The following is a 19,263-nucleotide window of genomic DNA, read 5'->3' on the forward strand; positions in this document are numbered from 1 at the left end:
GTAGCCTCCACCATGGATTGCGTAGAAACTTCCACAATCGAATTACTTGAGTTGCGGTAACGTTATATATATATATATAGTTATGGACTGATATGGACCAATTCTCCCACGGTAATTAGAGACCATATACAAACATCATGTACCAAATTTCAGCCGGATCGGATTAAATTTGTTTCTCTTTGAGACTCCGCAAGCCAAATGTGGGATCGGTTTATATGGGGGCTATATATAATTATGGACCGATGTGGACCAATTTTTGCACGGCTGTTAGAGACTATATACCAAAACCATGTACAAAATTTCAGCCGGATCGGAGGAAATCTGCTTCTCTTTGGGGCTCCGCAAGCCAAATCTGGGGATCGGTTTATATGGGGGATATATATAATTATGGACCGATGTGGACCACTTTTTACATGGTTGTTAGAGACCATATACCAATACCATGTACCAAATTTCAGCAGGATCGGATGAAATTTGCTTCTCTTTGGGGCTCCGCAAGCCAAATCTGGGGATCGGTTTATATGAGGGATATATATAATTATGGACCGATATGGTGGATATATATAATTATGGACGGATGTGGACAAATTTTTGCATGGTTGTTAGAGACCATATATCAACACCATGTACCAAATTTCAACCGGGTGGGATGAATTTTTGCTCCTCCAAGAGGCTCCGCAAGCCAAATCTGAGGGTCCGTTTATATGGGGGCTATAGGTAAAAGTGGACCGATATGGCCCATTTGCAATACCATCCGACCTACATCAATAACAGCTACTTGCGCCAAGTTTCAAGTCGATAGCTTGTTTCGTTCGGAAGTTAGCGTGATTTCAACAGACGTACGGACGGACATGCTTAGATCGACTCAGAATTTCACCACGACCCAAAATATATATACTTTATGTCTTAGAGCAATATTTCGATGTGTTACAAACGGAATGACAAAGTTAATATACCCCCCATCCTATGGTGGAGGGTATAAAAACTGTGTGGCTGGAATTTCTAGTCTGAAAGATGTGAGCTTGGTATAGGTTATTAAACAAATTTATTAACATGCAATACATCCCGTACCCGATATTTCTTTATTGTTTCAAAAATTCATTCAACCGAACAATAATAAATAAATTTTCACCAAAAGGTGGTAACCACAAGCGTTACCATGTGTGCCAAGAACTAATTGTGAATTGTAGACTATAATTTATCTAAAACTATCATCAGCAATTGCGTGTGTCTGTGGGGGTGTGTGTGTACATTTCCAACCTAAATTATTTCCTCGAATGCAAAAAAAAATATATATCGAGGTGTTTCATTTGAAATTGACTAACAAAAAAGCAAGCCAACATAAACAAATTCAATTGTTAAGACTGAATGAATGACTCGAAGCTGGAAAATTTAATTGAATTTTTGAAATTGAAGCGTAACGTTGTATATCAGAGTGAATTCATTCTTTACACAAACAAAGATTGCTGAAAGAGCAAACAACAACTGAAGTGTTCTCCAGACACTTGATAATATTCACTGTGATTTGTGGTTGCTTTAAATAATCCTTTCCGGGTGATTTGCATTAGTCCCAATAAAAGATATGCCTTATGGTTTGGTCAATTTGTGCAATATGACCTGTAGATCCCTCTGTCTTTACTCCCTTCAGCGCCCACATTCTCATTATTAATGTTTTTTTAGGTGTGTATATGCATAGTATTTGTTGACTCCTGCAATGTTGCCAATTTAGCTGTTTTTTGCCATAGACGAATTAAGCTGAAATCTGAAATATTTGTAAAAAGGGAGGCTTCATGCCACCTTCTTTTGTGTGTTTCAATTTTTTGCTCGATCTCGATATTAAATTGATATTACTATACAGTGTGGCTGATATTTATTGTAACCAACTTCAATCATTTCCAAACCGCTGGTCTGACAGCTGATAGCTTCATTGCGGCATGATATTGTTATTGCTTTATATTTTGCCGAAAACTTTCAAGTGGATATCGTTAGAGCCTTCCAGCAATAAAATTTGAATAAATCTATTGTTGCTGGCAATGTTGCATACGAAAAGTGGACGAAAAACGGTAACAACGCCAGAAATGAAGGCCGAAAAGTGAAGGCCATATTTGATAGAAATCCACTCCGCTCGTCAGCTGAATATATCGTGGGAAAGAGCTCACCACAGAAAAGTCTGGAAAGTGTCCTGAATAGACAAATATTTCGGCCGCAGGCCATTGACCATTGACCAAATTGGGGAGTTTTGGAGACGAAAGCGTCCCAATATGGGGACAATAGCACTATCAACACTGTCTTGTCACTGGCCAAATTATTTGGGCTGTTTTTGTAGTTTTATTTTGACAACACAACATCATTATAATTATAATGTTTTATGGGCCGATAACTAAACATTTTATTCACTTTGGTAGCCTCCACCATGGATTGCGTAGAAACTTCCACAATCGAATTACTTGAGTTGCGGTAACGTTATATATATATATATAGTTATGGACTGATATGGACCAATTCTCCCACGGTAATTAGAGACCATATACAAACATCATGTACCAAATTTCAGCCGGATCGGATTAAATTTGTTTCTCTTTGAGACTCCGCAAGCCAAATGTGGGATCGGTTTATATGGGGGCTATATATAATTATGGACCGATGTGGACCAATTTTTGCACGGCTGTTAGAGACTATATACCAAAACCATGTACAAAATTTCAGCCGGATCGGAGGAAATCTGCTTCTCTTTGGGGCTCCGCAAGCCAAATCTGGGGATCGGTTTATATGGGGGATATATATAATTATGGACCGATGTGGACCACTTTTTACATGGTTGTTAGAGACCATATACCAATACCATGTACCAAATTTCAGCAGGATCGGATGAAATTTGCTTCTCTTTGGGGCTCCGCAAGCCAAATCTGGGGATCGGTTTATATGAGGGATATATATAATTATGGACCGATATGGTGGATATATATAATTATGGACGGATGTGGACAAATTTTTGCATGGTTGTTAGAGACCATATACCAACACCATGTACCAAATTTCAACCGGGTGGGATGAATTTTTGCTCCTCCAAGAGGCTCCGCAAGCCAAATCTGAGGGTCCGTTTATATGGGGGCTATAGGTAAAAGTGGACCGATATGGCCCATTTGCAATACCATCCGACCTACATCAATAACAGCTACTTGCGCCAAGTTTCAAGTCGATAGCTTGTTTCGTTCGGAAGTTAGCGTGATTTCAACAGACGTACGGACGGACATGCTTAGATCGACTCAGAATTTCACCACGACCCAAAATATATATACTTTATGTCTTAGAGCAATATTTCGATGTGTTACAAACGGAATGACAAAGTTAATATACCCCCCATCCTATGGTGGAGGGTATAAAAACTGTGTGGCTGGAATTTCTAGTCTGAAAGATGTGAGCTTGGTATAGTTTATTAAACAAATTTATTAACATGCAATACATCCCGTACCCGATATTTCTTTATTGTTTCAAAAATTCATTCAACCGAACAATAATAAATAAATTTTCACCAAAAGGTGGTAACCACAAGCGTTACCATGTGTGCCAAGAACTAATTGTGAATTGTAGACTATAATTTATCTAAAACTATCATCAGCAATTGCGTGTGTCTGTGGGGGTGTGTGTGTACATTTCCAACCTAAATTATTTCCTCGAATGCAAAAAAAAATATATATCGAGGTGTTTCATTTGAAATTGACTAACAAAAAAGCAAGCCAACATAAACAAATTCAATTGTTAAGACTGAATGAATGACTCGAAGCTGGAAAATTTAATTGAATTTTTGAAATTGAAGCGTAACGTTGTATATCAGAGTGAATTCATTCTTTACACAAACAAAGATTGCTGAAAGAGCAAACAACAACTGAAGTGTTCTCCAGACACTTGATAATATTCACTGTGATTTGTGGTTGCTTTAAATAATCCTTTCCGGGTGATTTGCATTAGTCCCAATAAAAGATATGCCTTATGGTTTGGTCAATTTGTGCAATATGACCTGTAGATCCCTCTGTCTTTACTCCCTTCAGCGCCCACATTCTCATTATTAATGTTTTTTTAGGTGTGTATATGCATAGTATTTGTTGACTCCTGCAATGTTGCCAATTTAGCTGTTTTTTGCCATAGACGAATTAAGCTGAAATCTGAAATATTTGTAAAAAGGGAGGCTTCATGCCACCTTCTTTTGTGTGTTTCAATTTTTTGCTCGATCTCGATATTAAATTGATATTACTATACAGTGTGGCTGATATTTATTGTAACCAACTTCAATCATTTCCAAACCGCTGGTCTGACAGCTGATAGCTTCATTGCGGCATGATATTGTTATTGCTTTATATTTTGCCGAAAACTTTCAAGTGGATATCGTTAGAGCCTTCCAGCAATAAAATTTGAATAAATCTATTGTTGCTGGCAATGTTGCATACGAAAAGTGGACGAAAAACGGTAACAACGCCAGAAATGAAGGCCGAAAAGTGAAGGCCATATTTGATAGAAATCCACTCCGCTCGTCAGCTGAATATATCGTGGGAAAGAGCTCACCACAGAAAAGTCTGGAAAGTGTCCTGAATAGACAAATATTTCGGCCGCAGGCCATTGACCATTGACATTCCAATTTCCAACACAGAACTATCGTACTCACAACGCATTTCCTGATTTGACTTCTTATGCGCCGAAGATAGTATGTACCGATCCATGTTTTGGTATAGCCTCCATATAGACCGAACTCGCGATTTTCCTTCTTCTTGAGACACCACAGTTGCTAGAATTTTTGATATTTGATAGATTTTACAAAATATTCCGCCCCCAACTAAGAAGTACTTTACAAATTTCCTCTAGAAATAATTTTGGCCAATTTTTCTATAGAAATAAAATTTTGACAAAATTTGCAGTAGAAATAAAATTTTGACAAAATTTTCTATAGAAGTAAAATTTTGACAAAATTATCTATAGAAATAAAATTTTTCCCAATTTTTCTATAGAAATAAAATTTTGACAAAATTTTCTATAGAAATAAAATGTTGACAAAATTTTCTATAGAAATACAATTTTGACAAAATTTTCTATAAAAATAAAATTTTGACAAAATTTTTTATAGAAATAAAATTTTGACAAAATTTTCTATACAAATAAAATTTTGAAAAAAAAAATTTTATGGAAATAAAATTTTGAAAAAAAAATAAAATTTTGAAAAAAAAATGTATGGAAATAAAATTTTGAAAAAAAATTTATGGAAATAAAATTTTGACAAAATTTTCTATAGAAATAAAATTTTGAAAAAAAAATTTATGGAAATAAAATTTTGACAAAATTTTCTATAGAAATAAAATTTTGACAAAAGTTTTTGTAGAAATAAAATGTTCACAAAATTTTCTGTATGAATGAAAATTTTCTGCAGAAATAAAAATTTTTTATAGAAACAAAAATTTTGACAAAATTTTCTATAGAAATAAAATTTTGACAAAATTTTCCATAGAAATAAAGTTTTGACAAAATTTTCTATAGAAATAAAATTTCCACAAAATTTTCTATAGAAATGAAATTTTGATAAAATTGTCTATAGAAATTAAAATTTGAATAAAAATTTTTTATAGAAATAAAATGTTGACAAAATTTTCTATATAAATAAAATTTTGAAAAAAAATTTATGGAAATAAAATTTTGACAACATTTTCTATAGAAACAAAAATTTTGACTAAATTTTCTATAAATTTAGTACCTTTAAAATTTTTGTTTTAGTCTCCCTTTTTCTGCCTTTTGTAGAAGTCAATTTCCTTAAAAAAATGTATACTTTAAAACCATAAATGAACAATAAAAAATGTTTTTAATACATTTAAAGTAAGCACTTGTGTTTGATAAAATTCTACTTGCATTGGACATTTAATGAATAGAAAATGATAGTTATTCCTTTATTTATCGATTAATTACATTTATAATAAAATTATAAATATAATTGTAAGCTTTGACTGCTAGGATCTTATGCTTAGAAAATGTTGTTTTTTCAGAACAGAGACTACCTCTCTTATTCTATCAAGGAATTAGTAACTTTCTTTTTTTATAGAATATTTATATTATTATTAAAATATAAATATTTGTGTAAACTAAAAATATTTAAAACTTCGACACATTTACAATTCAAGGGATAATTTATGTTATATACTCAAATAAATTGTCGCTCTTATGAGTGATAAAGAGATAATAAATAAAATTCTTAAATAAAATAATAAAATCTTTCTTTTGAAGAAACGTTTTTTATAACAACCACAAAAATTGATCAAACACTGCAGAATAATATTTATTTTATTTGGTAGTTTTTTGGCAAAATTTTCCTCAAATTTTTATTATTTTATTTTTGACTCGAGTGGCAACCGTGCCAGACACCCCAATTTTTATCTGATTTTCATGGAATTCAAAATCTGTTTTGAAGTCCATATATTTTTGGAAATTTCCACTATTTTATTTGTTCTAACTGTGCTTTATACCCAGTAAAATTTAAAAAATTTAAATTTATTGCGAAAACTGCGTAAAATAAGGAATGTTTATTTATAACCTCAAAATAACTTCTTGTGAAGTAAAAATTAAGTTCATCTCTAGAAGACCATTTTTGGATGTACTTTAAATGTAAAACGTAGGAACTTCCAAATTTGTTGCTGGGTTAGGATGACATTGGCAAACTTGTTTTGCTGATATCACTAAATTTTTCTTTTTGGTGTATGGGACGCTTTAATTTTTTGGGTGATCTATGTATTTTCCTTCCTAGTTATATTAAAACAAAAATATATATTTTTTTATTTTACAGGTACCAATGAGTTAATCTAACGAAAAACGCTACGTACACCGTCGTCAATTAACCTCATCTGCTCATTCAAAAATTTAACCACCAAAATGATAATGACCAAGAATTCTATGACAAAGCGAAAGACGCTTATATTTGCTTGCTTTGGTATAGCTATTGGTCTATGCATTGGAACAGTGCTAAAAAACTACAGAGCCCTGGAAATTGTCAAACGATGTAATCCGAAACCCAGTAATTTGAAAACGCCCTTTGAAATCATAGGACTGTCCCCAGAGGATACCATACAAAATTCACAGAAAAATCTTGTATTTGTCGGTGTGATGACAGCAAAAAATTTTATTGAAGGTCGAGCGAAAGCAGTATATGATACATGGGGCAAAGAGGTCCCCGGTCGCATAGCCTTCTTCAGTTCTGAAGGATCATTCTCTGATGAATTGCCAGTGGTGGGTTTGAAAAATGTCGATGATCGGTATCCTCCACAGAAGAAATCATTCATGATGCTATACTACATGTATGAACATTTTATAGACAAATTTGAATGGTTTATAAGGGCCGATGATGACGTCTACATAGAGCCTCAGAAATTGGAGAACTTTTTAAGATCCATAGATAGTTCAAAGCCTCAGTTTATAGGTAATGTAGTCTAAGAAACTCAAACAAAAAAGAAAACAAAAAACTCCAATAAAGGGTGATACGGTCAAAATTTGGTCAATATAAACTTGGCGTATTTCTTTCAATTTTGCATTAAAAAAAACCTGAACACCCCTCATTTTGAAGGTGTGTGTGTAGAATGTTGCTCCTATTTTGATTTTGGAATTCACTCTTGAGTTGTCAAAATGCCGTCCAAGCAAGAAGAGCAGCGTATCAAAATTTTGCTCGCGCATCGCGAAAATCCGAGCTACTCGCACGCAAAGCTGGCAAAATCGCTAAAAGTTGCCAAATCAACCGTTACAAATGTAATTAAAATGTTTGGAGAACGTTTGTCGACAGCCAGGATGTCTGGATCGGGGGGAAATCGAAAACCGGAAGCCGCTGAGACGACAAAGAGAGTTACCGGTAGTTTCAAGCGAAACCCTAACCTCTCTCTCCGAGATGCCGCAAATAAGCTGGGTGGATCGTCTACAACCGTGCATCGAGCCAAAAAACGAGCCGGACTATCGATTTACAAGAAGGTAGTGATGATAAACAAAATACGGAGGCTGTACACGACGATGCTGACGAAGTTTGACTGCGTGGTAATGGACGGCGAAACCTACATCAAAGCCGACTACAAGCAGCTTCCGGGACAGGAGTTTTATACGGCAAAAGGAAGGGGAAAGGTAGCAGATATTTTCTAGCACATAAAACTGTCAAAGTTCGCAAAGAAATATCTGGTTTGGCAAGCCATTTGTACCTGTGGCTTGAAAAGCAGCATTTTCATAGCTTCCGGGACTGTCAACCAAGAAATTTACGTGAAAGAGTGTTTGAATAAACGTCTGCTGCCTTACGCCATTACGGTAAAAAGGCCATGGAGTGGTACGCCGCCAACAACGTGCAGGTGGTTCCCAAGGACAAGAACCCTCCCAATACGCCAAAGCTCCGCCCAATTGAGAAATACTGGGCTATTGTCAAGCGGAACCTAAAGAAGACCAAAAATACTGCTATGGACGAGCAGCAGTTCAAGGCAAACTGGCTTTCTGCGGCGAAGAAGGTGGACTAGGTGGCTGTACAAAATCTGATGGCAGGTGTCAAGCGTGAGGCCCGGCAATTCAGATTTGGAAAAGCGAAAGCCTACCTGAATATTTTTCCTGAATTTTATACTAATTGAACTTGAAAAAGAAATTTAATTTGATTTTTTAAATAAACGATTTCACCGATTTACACGCGTTTTCCCTTGACCAAATTTTGACCGTATCACCCTTTATATCGTACAAGTTATAACATATATATATCGTCCAATTTATAGGTCAAGCTGGCAAAGGAAATACCGAAGAATTTGGCCTTTTGTCTCTGGAATTCGATGAGAATTTTTGTATGGGAGGTCCCGGAGTGATTTTGAGCAGTGAAACTTTAAGAAGAGGTATGTTCTTGAAATTCTTAACATAATCCAAATCTCACTAATAAAAAAATATAATATCCAGTGGCACCTCATATACCAACCTGCTTGAAGAATCTCTATAGCACCCATGAAGATGTAGAAGTGGGACGTTGTGTACAAAAATTCGCTGGTATTCCATGTACATGGAATTATGAGGTATACTATTGACCTACACATACGGGAATTCTAAACTCGTATCATTCTATACCAATCATTTTAGATGCAATATATCCTGAGACATAATTCTAGTGGTCGTGCTGCTTTCACGGGAAAACTTAAACGTAAAGAAATTCACAATGCGATCTCGTTGCACCCGATTAAACAAGCTCCCCTTATGTATCGTCTACATTCCTATATTCAGGGTTTAAAAGCTGAAGAAATGCGTCAAGAATCATTGATGTTGCATCGTGATATAAAACGTATGGCAAAATATTTAGAGATACCAGAAGATAGCAAATATTTAGTTCCGGGTATTACATTAATTCCCGAGGAGGAGAATAGCAAGAGACACATAGAGGATCACAATATATTGGGTAAGTACATTACATGATGGTGTTTGAATTGACATAAGTGAAAAATAATGTTTAGCATGTCTTCACTGTATACAAAAGGTCTGAGTATAAATCGAACGTACATCAAAAACTTTCGGCAGTAACATATCATCTTCCGTTGCTCTTGTTCGGCAAGAATATGTCTTCGGGGTTAAGTAAAGTTATGCAAGGCCGTATTCAGGGGGGGGGGGGGGATGAGGGGGATCAAACCCCCCCCCCCGAAACGAATGAATATTTTTATATAAATAAATATATATTTTTAGCTGCATAGAAAAATCTTATCGAAGATGTTGAAGAAAAGCTGGAGGTTTTATTTTGAAAAATGCTTACTTATAAAACTTGCACAAATCATAGAATACTAGTTGAAAAGCCTGTCAAACGTCGGTCGAAAAAAACAAATTGTTTTTGTTCTCGCACCACAAATTTCATTTTTGGAAAATGTCTTTCTGCTTTTTATTTGTGTTTGTTGTTCTTTTTGTGAACATGACTCGCTTTGTTTGGCCATAGCAACAACAACGAAACAGCCAAACACACATGTGTAAATGAAATGGCGCAAAACCTGCGAAAAGAACCTGCCTAATTCAGCGATGGAAGCACTTGGAGAGTGCAATAAAGAGATATTTCCAAACGTGCATATTCTTTTAAAAATTTTGGTCACTTTGCCAGTTACTCAGGGATGGAAAATAAAATTTTTAAGAAATTTTAGGTATTTTTTGAGCGGAAAGGTACTTTTTACTAAATTTAAAAAAAAATATCACTGGAAAATTATTGTCAAGAGACTAAATTTTAAAGAAAATAAAATTTTGACATAATTTTCTATATAAATAAAATTTTGCAAAAATTTTCTATAGAAATAAAATTTTTCAAAAAAAAAATTGTAGAAAAAAATGTTGCAAAATTTTTTCAATAGAAATAAAATTTTGCAAAAATTTCCTATAGAAATAAAATTTGTACAAAATTTTCAATTGAAATAAATTTTTGACAAAATTTTCTATAAAAATAAAATTTTGCAAAAATTCTATATAGAAATAAAATTTTGACAACATTTTCTACCGAAATAAAAAATCGATAATATAGAATCACAATCTTTTTTCGACTAAAACATTCTTGAAGTTCAATAAAATCCGGTTTTTGACTATGTCTTTTACAAAATCGAGATTTTCTTCCCACATGAACATGTTTGTTTTGCCATATTTGTAAAAGACTATTAGCAAATAAAGTTGATAAAGACTTTCTCAAAATATTAAAATATTTTGTCAAAGCTATTGTACCATAAATCTGATATCGACTCAAAAATGTCTACACAAAAGGTACTAAATCATTCGCGGGGGTACTACGGTACTGACCGGGGTGAAAAGTATTGAAAAACGTACTATAGTACTGCATTTTCCATCCCTGCAGTTACTACGTACTCATCCGAACTTTCATTTTCAACAATGAAGAGATTAAAGACGTATCTTAGAAATTCGACTAGCGAGAGTAGACTCAATTGGCAGTAATGTCGGTTCATCGCCGAATAAATGTGCCGACTGAAGAAGTAATTGACTTATTTGCTGCCCAAAAAGCCCGTCGGCTCAATTTAATATTATAAAAATATTGTATACATACCTATGCATAAATAAAATTTTCTACACATGAGATTATATGAATATTTTTTTTTAAGTTGAACCCCCCCCCCCCCCCGAAATAAAATCCTGGCTACGGCCTTGAAGTTATGTTAAGGAGACAGTGTGGTTTTGACACAAACCGGGTAGAGACATAAGTTGTAGTCCAAAATCTACGTCTGTTTAACACAGACGTTCTCTTACCCATGTGTTCCGGTAATCATCGCCCTTCCGGTTGACCAACGTCTATTCGTCCAACTCAAGCCCGGTAGCGGCCACACCCAGAGAAAGAGTAGGCTGGAATTAGAGCGGGACAATAAAAAGATAATTGATACACATTAGTTTTAGGTGTGTGTATGATATTTTGTATAACTGATGGTGTAATGGTTAATATCCCCGCCTTGCATACTAAGGGTCTTAGGTTCAATCCCAGTTTCGAACAATACCAATAAATCCGTGTAGCACATCGAAATATTGGTCTCAGACCCCAGAAAGTATATAAATTCTCGGTCGCGGCGAAATTCTGAGTCGATCTAGTGAAGTCCATCCGTCTCTTGAAATCACGCTAACTTCCGAACGAAGCTATCGGCCCGAAAATTGACACAAGTAGTTGTTATTGATGTAGGTCGGTTGGTATTGCAAATGGGCCATATCGGACCACGTTTACATATAGCCCCCATATAAACCGACCGCCAGATATGGCTTGCGGAGGCTCTAGGACGAGCAAATTTCATCCGATCCGGTTGAAACTTGATATGTGGTGTTATTACGAGTATATGGCCTCTAACAATCATGCAAAAATTGGTCATGTCAGCCCCCATATAAACCGAACACCAGATTTGGCTCGGGGCCTCTGGAAGGAGGAATTTTCTTTTGATCCCGTTGAAACTTGGTACTTGGTGTTAATATATGACCTCTAAAAAGCATCCAAAAATCGGTCTATATCGATTCATAATTATATATAGCCCCCATATAAACCGAACCCTAGATTTGACTTGGAGGGCCTCTGGATGGAGAAAATTTCATCCGATCCGGTTGAAATTTCGTACTTGGTGTTAGTATATGACTTCTAATAATCATGCACAAATTAGTTCATATTGGTCCATAACTATACATAGCCCCCACCCCCCATACAAGCAATCCCCAGAGTTGATTTCCTACGTTTCCTATAGGTGCAAACTTCATCCGATCCGGTTACCAACCATTCAAATATTGGACCATATCGTTTCATAAATTATATATACAGTGCCGCACATAAGTATTGGTACAGCACCCTAAACCATATAGTGGTCAGGGTATCTGCGAAAAAAAGTGTCTACCAAAAATATTTATTTTAAGCTCCATAAAATAATTTTACTATTGCTTAAAATCGATATTTTTGGGATGCTTGCACTTATAGTATTTACAAAAAACGACATTTCTGGAAAGCTTTCGAAAATAAAATAAAAACCACTTGCATTTATAGTACTTGTCATGGGCTTTCATTTGATTCGAAAAATGTAGTGCAGGTATTGCACAGTGGCCACGGGTGCCCTATATTGTAAATTCCGCAAACTAGTTTTATTATACCCACCACCATACAGTGGTGACGGGGGTATAATAAGTTTGTCATTCCGTTTGTAATACATCGAAATATCGATTTCCGACTATATAAAGTATATATATTCTTGATCAGGGAGAAATTCTAAGACGATATAAGCATGTCCGTCTGTCTGTCTATCTGTTGTAATCTCGCAACAGCTTTCAATAATGGCGCTATCGTCTTGAAATTTGGCACAGATTCGTCTTTTGTTTGCAGGCAGGTCAAGATGGGCTATATCGGTCCAAGTTTTGATATAGTCCCCATATAAACCGAACTCCCGATTTGGGGTCTTGCGCTTATAAAAACTGTAGTTTTTATCCAATTTGCGTGAAATTGGAAATCTAGAGGTATCGGTCCATGTTTTGGTATAGCCGCCATATGGACCGATTTCCCGATTTTGCTTCTTGGGCGTCTAGAAAGTGTATTTTCTATCCAATTTGCCTAAAATTGGAAATCTAGAAGTTTTCTAGGACCATAAAGAGGTGTGCCAAAAATGGGGTGTATCGGTCCATGTTTTGATATAGCCCCCATATAGACCGATCTCTCGATTTTACTTCTTGGGCTTCTAGAATCCGTAGTTTTAATCCAATTTACCTGAAATTTCAAATCTAGATGTACACTAGGACCCTAAAGACGTGTGCTGAAAATGGTGAGTACCGGTCCATGTTTTGATATAGCCACAATATAGACCGATCTCCCGATTTTAATTCTTGGTCTTCTAGAATCCGTAATTTTTACCCAATTTGCCTGAAATTGGAAATGTAGAGGTATTCTAGGAAAATAAAAGGATGTGCAGAAAATGGTGATTATCGGTCCATGTTTTGAAATAGCCCCATATAGGCCGATCTCCTGATTTTACTTCTTGGGCTTCTAGAATCCGTAGTTTTGCCTGAAATTGGAAGTCTAGAGGTATTCTAGGAAAAGAAAAGAGATGTGCCGAAAATGGTGATTATCGATTTACTTCTTGGTCTTCTAGAATCTGCAGTTTTTATCCAATTTGCCTGAAATTGGAAATCTAGAGGTATTCTAGGACCATAAAGAGGTGTGCCGAATATATTGAGTATCGGTGCAGTTTTTGATATAGCCCCCTTATAAACCGGCCCTTCGATTTGGGGTCTAGATTCTAGAACTACAATTAAATGTGCTGAATACTGTGTATATGCTTCCATGTTTTGGTATAGCCCCCATTACACCGAACTCCCTTTTAATAAAAATCGATATTTCTGTGATGCTTTCGAACATGCTCTTAAAACATGTTTGAGGTGATCATATTCCTTCTCTGGGTGCATTTGGGTTAAGACAACCCCAGCAATTCGATTGTAGATGACAGTTTTTAGCAGGGCTTTCTACGCAATCCATGGTGGAGGGTACATAAGATTCTGCCTGGTCGAACTTACGATACTTGTTGAACCGTGGATTATCCCCTCTCAATAATGATGGTGACATTTCTGAGTGTTTCAAAGCATATTTTAAAACGCCGATCGGACTCGACTATAAACTAGACACAGCATAAGAATTTAAAAAATTGACTGAAAGTCTGCTAATAAAGAGAGCATTATTAAATTAAGGACGATGTGGTTTCAAAAGTTTTGGAGAAGAATTGGATAACACCTCTTATTGGAAACCTCTTTATTTTTTGCTTAAAGGTCTTATTGTTGACTTCAAATGGGATGTTCAGCAATGTAACACCACATTGTGATTTACTCAGCATGTCATGAGCATTACTCAGTCACCAATATTCAAAATTGATTGTAATAAACGGAAATTTTAGTTATACTTTATTTTTTGGCTAAATTCCGCTGTAATATCTCAAAAATATATGCCGAATTGTTATTGTCAATCTCTACAGAATATTTGTCCATTTCCTATACAAGCTGCATATGCCATTAAATGTGGTATAACATTTTGCTCCATAGTCCCTGAGAAGAGATGAGCTTGAGGACCTCGTGCAAATATGGCCACATCTTCACCGGCATGTGAACCCATCTTGGTGTGGATGTAACTGGGTTTAATCATATCTGGAATACAAAAAAAAACAAATTAAAATTGAAGATGTATTTTGTTTTCACAATACCCATACATTCGTCATATTTCATAGATGATAAATCCAAACGTTTGCCATTTTTATCCATGTACTGTTGGGGACCTAAGGCATAATTCAATACATAGTATGGAATACCCTCTAAATCACGATTATATTGATTTAGACCCAAAATGGGATTGCCTCGACCCGGATAACCGGATATAGTCATAGTATGGGAGTGATCGGCCGATACAACTATGAGAGTATCATCTTCATTGGTCATATCTATGGCCGTTTGTATGGCTTCATCCATTTCCAATGTTTCATCCAAAGCATAGCCCGCAGCAGTATTATGATGACCATGATCGATACGGCCACCTTCGATGAAAACAAAATATCCCTGGGGGTTCTTTTGTAATATCTTGATAGCAGCCGCTGTCATATCTTTAAGTCTTGGCTGAGAAGGATGAGTAGTTGTAGCCTTAGCATGATATTCCAAATGCGAGGAATGAAAGAGTCCCAAAAGTTTTGAGGTCTCTTCATAGTTCAACTCATTAAGATCCTCTAATGAGGTAACCAATTTTCCAAAAGGATTATAATTTATCCAATCTTGGACTAAATTTGAACCATCTCTTCTTTCACCTGGCACACCAAAGGGATCACGTTGATAGTTGGGAATGAACTTTTTAAATCCTCCTCCCATTATAACATCGAAATTTTTTCCTGGTTCAGTTTCTATCAATTGTTTGGCTATATCCATACAAGGTCCATTTGTTATAGCTTTGGTCTTTATTATATCATAATCACTTTCCCAATTCCTATTGGCCACATGGGCATAACTTCCAGAAGGGCTAGCATGAGTTACAGTGGTTGTGGTAACAATCCCTGTGGCTTTTCCTGCATTTTGGGCCCATTTGGCTATAGATTCTAAATGATGGTCAGGATTTGAGCTTGAAGAACAATTGTTAAAGATCACATGACCATTAACACCAATAGTCAAGAGGTTCGTCTTCACACCGGTCAAATAAGCTGTGGCAGAACAAGCTGAATCAGCTGTTTGTCCATTGGTACAATATGTCTGAAAGATTTTGTTTAATTTTTTAGATTTGTTCCATTCCATAGTAGTGAATACATTACCTTACTCATTCCTGAATAGGGGAATTGATCCATGACAAGAATCGATTCCTCTCCTGGATTTCCTTCTCTTTGTCCTTTGAGTATACGGGCAGCTGTTAGCGTACTCATAGACATACCATCACCCAAAAAGAAAATTATGTTCTTGGCTTTTGTATTTTTCCAATGGACCCCAGATTTCTGGTTAACCGTTCGTTGGGCCTTATCATACCAAAATTTGCTATCCCTCTCTTTGGTTGGAGTTATCCTATTTTGGGCTAATTCGGCAGGCATATTTCTAGCTGAGGTCATTCCATTATATGCAATATCATGATAACCCTCGTCTCCATAGTTGAACAACTGGTAAGAGTGCGCTGTAAAAATCCAGTAAATAAAAATGATGACGATAGGAATTCCGAAATACATATTCGTGCTAGGTAATGTCATTCCAATTGCCACGATGAGAAAGTAATAGATTGGCTTTTCATAAAAACTCGAACTTTATTCCAATTTTTTTTTTTTTTTTTGAATAAGGAAATTTACGTTGGTAGTTTTCTCGCTGTGAGACCCAATTAAATTTGATAACCACTTTTCACTGTCAGGCTTCAAACTCCAACGTATGCCCAGCCATTGATAAACACTTGGAAGAATTTTACACTTGAATGAAAGGAGAATAGATTACGATGTATGCCTTACATTGTTTACAGCAAGCACCAGCATTGTGTAGAGAATTGTAATGCATTGGATTATGCGAGAAGGAAAGAAGGAAAAAACATGTCAGTGATTGGTGAGTCGGGACACGCAAAGATTTGAGTTGTGATGCCAAACATGAGTGCTCATATTGGACATTCATGCTGCATTGGAACCGATAGTAGGTTCAACTTGCCCCTTGTTAATTTGACCTCTTGGTCTAGATCGTTCAGATCTGATATGATTTGCAAGTTGCGTAATCAGATCCAGGTGAATAAAGATGGTACAATATTCTTTCACTGATGGCATCTTGGACTCATGTGATTGTTTGGAGGGCCCTCAACTCTACGTAGCTAAAATCCAGATTTAAAATAGAGGCATTGATTCTGATTTGGCCGTAGTGCAACATTTTTACGACTCCGACTCTTCAGGGTCTGACTGCACAGTCTTGCTAATAGGACAAACGAAAAGATGACGCCCTTAGTGTGTCACTTGATTCCTTTATCTTGGTTGGGCTAAAACTACACTACTCTGCCGTGGATATCAGTTTCTTAAGGTGCTGTTGTTGTAACAGTTTTCATGTACATTTTGGTACATGAGTTGGGCCAAAACTACCCCAGTCTCTTTCCTCCGGTGCGATGGGCGGTCGAGCTCCGAGAACAGCTTCTCAACGCTTCAGCTACAGTATCCTTATAAATCCTGTACAGACCCGTCTGGTATGCTTCCTGATCTAGAGGCTCTCTTTTGTAACGCTGGATCTCACGCTCTAAAAGGTGAAGATCAACGTTTACATTCCTGGGTGGTGGTTGCTTATCCACAAGATGGTGATTTGGATTGTTACTGCGAAAACAACCAAGGAGATAGTGCTTTGACTACATGTAATTGTGTCTACGCACTGGGATGATCATGGTTTCTACATAAAAGTGGTCCAGGGGTATACTGCGGAGACCTCCTATCCCAGTTCTATAGGCAGGTCTGTATATTATTTCACTACATGTCACTTGTTTGAGGTGTCCACATTGGCGCGCATAGTACCGTCCATTTACTTTACTGACTGACCAGCCAATTGCCTAAGTCAATATGATTTCCCGCGTGCCAAGTGCATGCGACTTGAAGACCTTGTTTCTACCGCGGAGTTTATCACATATTGCAGTGCATGGGCAGACGACTTGAAAGGTATATCGAATGTAACCAATAGGACCTTGGGGTAGTTTGTAGTCGGAATTATCTCGCCGTCGACTCTGACATTCAATCGCCCGTGTACTTTTGCCGTCCATGTAGTTAATAGTGTGGCTTAGTATTTGGTGGCGGATATCCTCAAATTTCTAGCAGGGAAATAAGCAATGTGATAGCTTAATCGATAACATATGTCATCAACATTGGGCCCGGATACTATGATTGTACAGTCCTTCGCATATGATACAATCTCAACGCCGCCAGAAGGGGGTAGAATAGAGGAGAACTAGAGATTTGACAGTGCTTGAGATATCACCCCACCTTCCGGAATTCCTGTTTCACTCTACAGGGCCTATTTTTAGCGCCCGCATTATAAAGAATCCAACGTTTGGCTCTTACCGGCAGGGATGTGTTTTCGATATCGTCGAATAGTCTGGCATGGTTGGCCGTTTCCTTCGATAGGTCCAGCGCCTATTTATGTATGCTGAAATGACATACAAATCTGTTGTTTTGCTATGCAATTTAAGGAATTCATATTGATGGTTGGCAGCTGGAAAATTCTCCATAAGGCTATGGAAGAGTAGTGCCTCAAGTGTCGTGACTACTGGCGAGAGAAGGGAGATCGGTCTATACGAATTACCCTAGCTCAATTCTTTGCCTGGCTTCAGTAGTGGAATCACCCATTTCGCAGACAACGGGTATAGTTAATAAGTGATTTCAAGGAAAATTGAGGAGTGTGGTAAAGTACTCAACTTGCAGTATTCCCAAATGCTTCAGCATTACCATAGAAATTCCATCGTAGCCCAGTGATTTGGTGGTTTTGCACTGTTGGTGACATTGGCAACTTCGGCTGGGATAAATTACGGTGTGTCGCTTCTTCGGAGACCACGAAATGGCTTTCCTTTTCTCTCTATCACTCTCCGGTTGAAGAACCTCTCATCTCTTCGGATTACGTTCTCTTATAGCGGGATTCGAGAGGGATCTTGCTGTTGTCCACAACCTGTGCCAGTGCCTAGGTTACATTGGTTCAGGTGTTCTAACCAAATGTTCCTCTTGTGCTCGTCGACTACCTTACTAATCTCTAGATTCAGATCCCTGATTCTTAGATAAACAGATTTATCACGTCGGCGTTCGTCACACTCGCCTGGAGCTCCCTCCGCTTCTGCTAGGAAATTGGGCCTAGCCTAGAAAATTCGTCCAGCGTGTATGGAGCGAGAGACCGCTGCGTCGATAAAGTCTCAGAACACCTTCTGGGTAACATAAGCAAGAGAGTGGGGCGGGAGCTCAATGAAGCGGCGATCTATGTATTCTCTAAAGCCGTCCCAGTAGGATTTCCGTTGGTTGATGAACGTCCGGCTTTCTGAGTTTAAGAAATGGGACAGTAAAATGACGGGTTGCCACAATATGTCATTTATCAAATCAGGTGACGCTAAAGATATATCTGGCGGACTGCTGCAATTCCCCGTAATTTTCCTGGGGCCTCTTCGTTTTCCCAGCAAAATTTAGTGTCATCTATCTGCTCTGCCAAAGCTATGCCTTTCTGGTCATTACCCAGGAGAGAATGCCAAAGTTCATGGTGGGCATTAAAGTCTCCTAGTACCAACCAGTTATGCCAACTATAACAACCAACTAC

At 37.0% G+C, this 19,263-nt stretch overlaps 2 protein-coding genes across 5 annotated transcripts in view; one reads left to right on the forward strand and one right to left on the reverse strand.

The window, feature by feature from the left end:
- The window catches only part of Chsy (Chondroitin sulfate synthase), a 51,658-nt gene that overhangs the window by 25,431 nt on the left and 6,964 nt on the right, over positions 1–19,263 (forward strand). For all 4 annotated transcript variants that reach the window (XR_012720819.1, XM_075302162.1, XM_075302161.1 and 1 more), the window contains exons 2-5: positions 6,818–7,447; positions 8,760–8,873; positions 8,935–9,047; positions 9,112–9,424. Coding sequence is in view for 3 of the 4 variants with exons in the window: in XM_075302162.1 (XP_075158277.1) it covers positions 6,904–7,447; positions 8,760–8,873; positions 8,935–9,047; positions 9,112–9,424 (1,084 nt within the window). In the remaining variant the exon portion in view is untranslated. The remainder of the gene's footprint in view (positions 1–6,817; positions 7,448–8,759; positions 8,874–8,934; positions 9,048–9,111; positions 9,425–19,263) is intronic.
- On the reverse strand, positions 14,378–16,674 carry Alp11 (Alkaline phosphatase 11). Its single transcript, XM_075302163.1, has 3 exons — positions 15,789–16,674; positions 14,709–15,729; positions 14,378–14,646 (listed from the first exon to the last, which is right to left on the reverse strand). Exons 1-3 carry the CDS (start codon positions 16,209–16,211, stop codon positions 14,465–14,467), a joined length of 1,626 nt encoding a protein of 541 aa, XP_075158278.1. The 5' UTR covers positions 16,212–16,674; the 3' UTR covers positions 14,378–14,464.

The sequence above is a fragment of the Haematobia irritans genome, chromosome 3 (genome assembly GCF_050003625.1).
Source record: "Haematobia irritans isolate KBUSLIRL chromosome 3, ASM5000362v1, whole genome shotgun sequence".
Classification (NCBI taxonomy): domain Eukaryota; kingdom Metazoa; phylum Arthropoda; class Insecta; order Diptera; family Muscidae; genus Haematobia; species Haematobia irritans.

Coding starts and splice junctions, on each gene's coding strand:
- Alp11 (XM_075302163.1), bottom strand. CDS start 16,211: ATGACATTACCTAGCACGAATATGTATTTCGGAATTCCTATCGTCATC. Junction 15,730..15,788: donor CCTATTCAGGAATGAGTAAG/GTAATGTATTCA, acceptor AAAATCTTTCAG/ACATATTGTACCAATGGACA. Junction 14,647..14,708: donor ATCTATGAAATATGACGAAT/GTATGGGTATTG, acceptor TTTGTATTCCAG/ATATGATTAAACCCAGTTAC.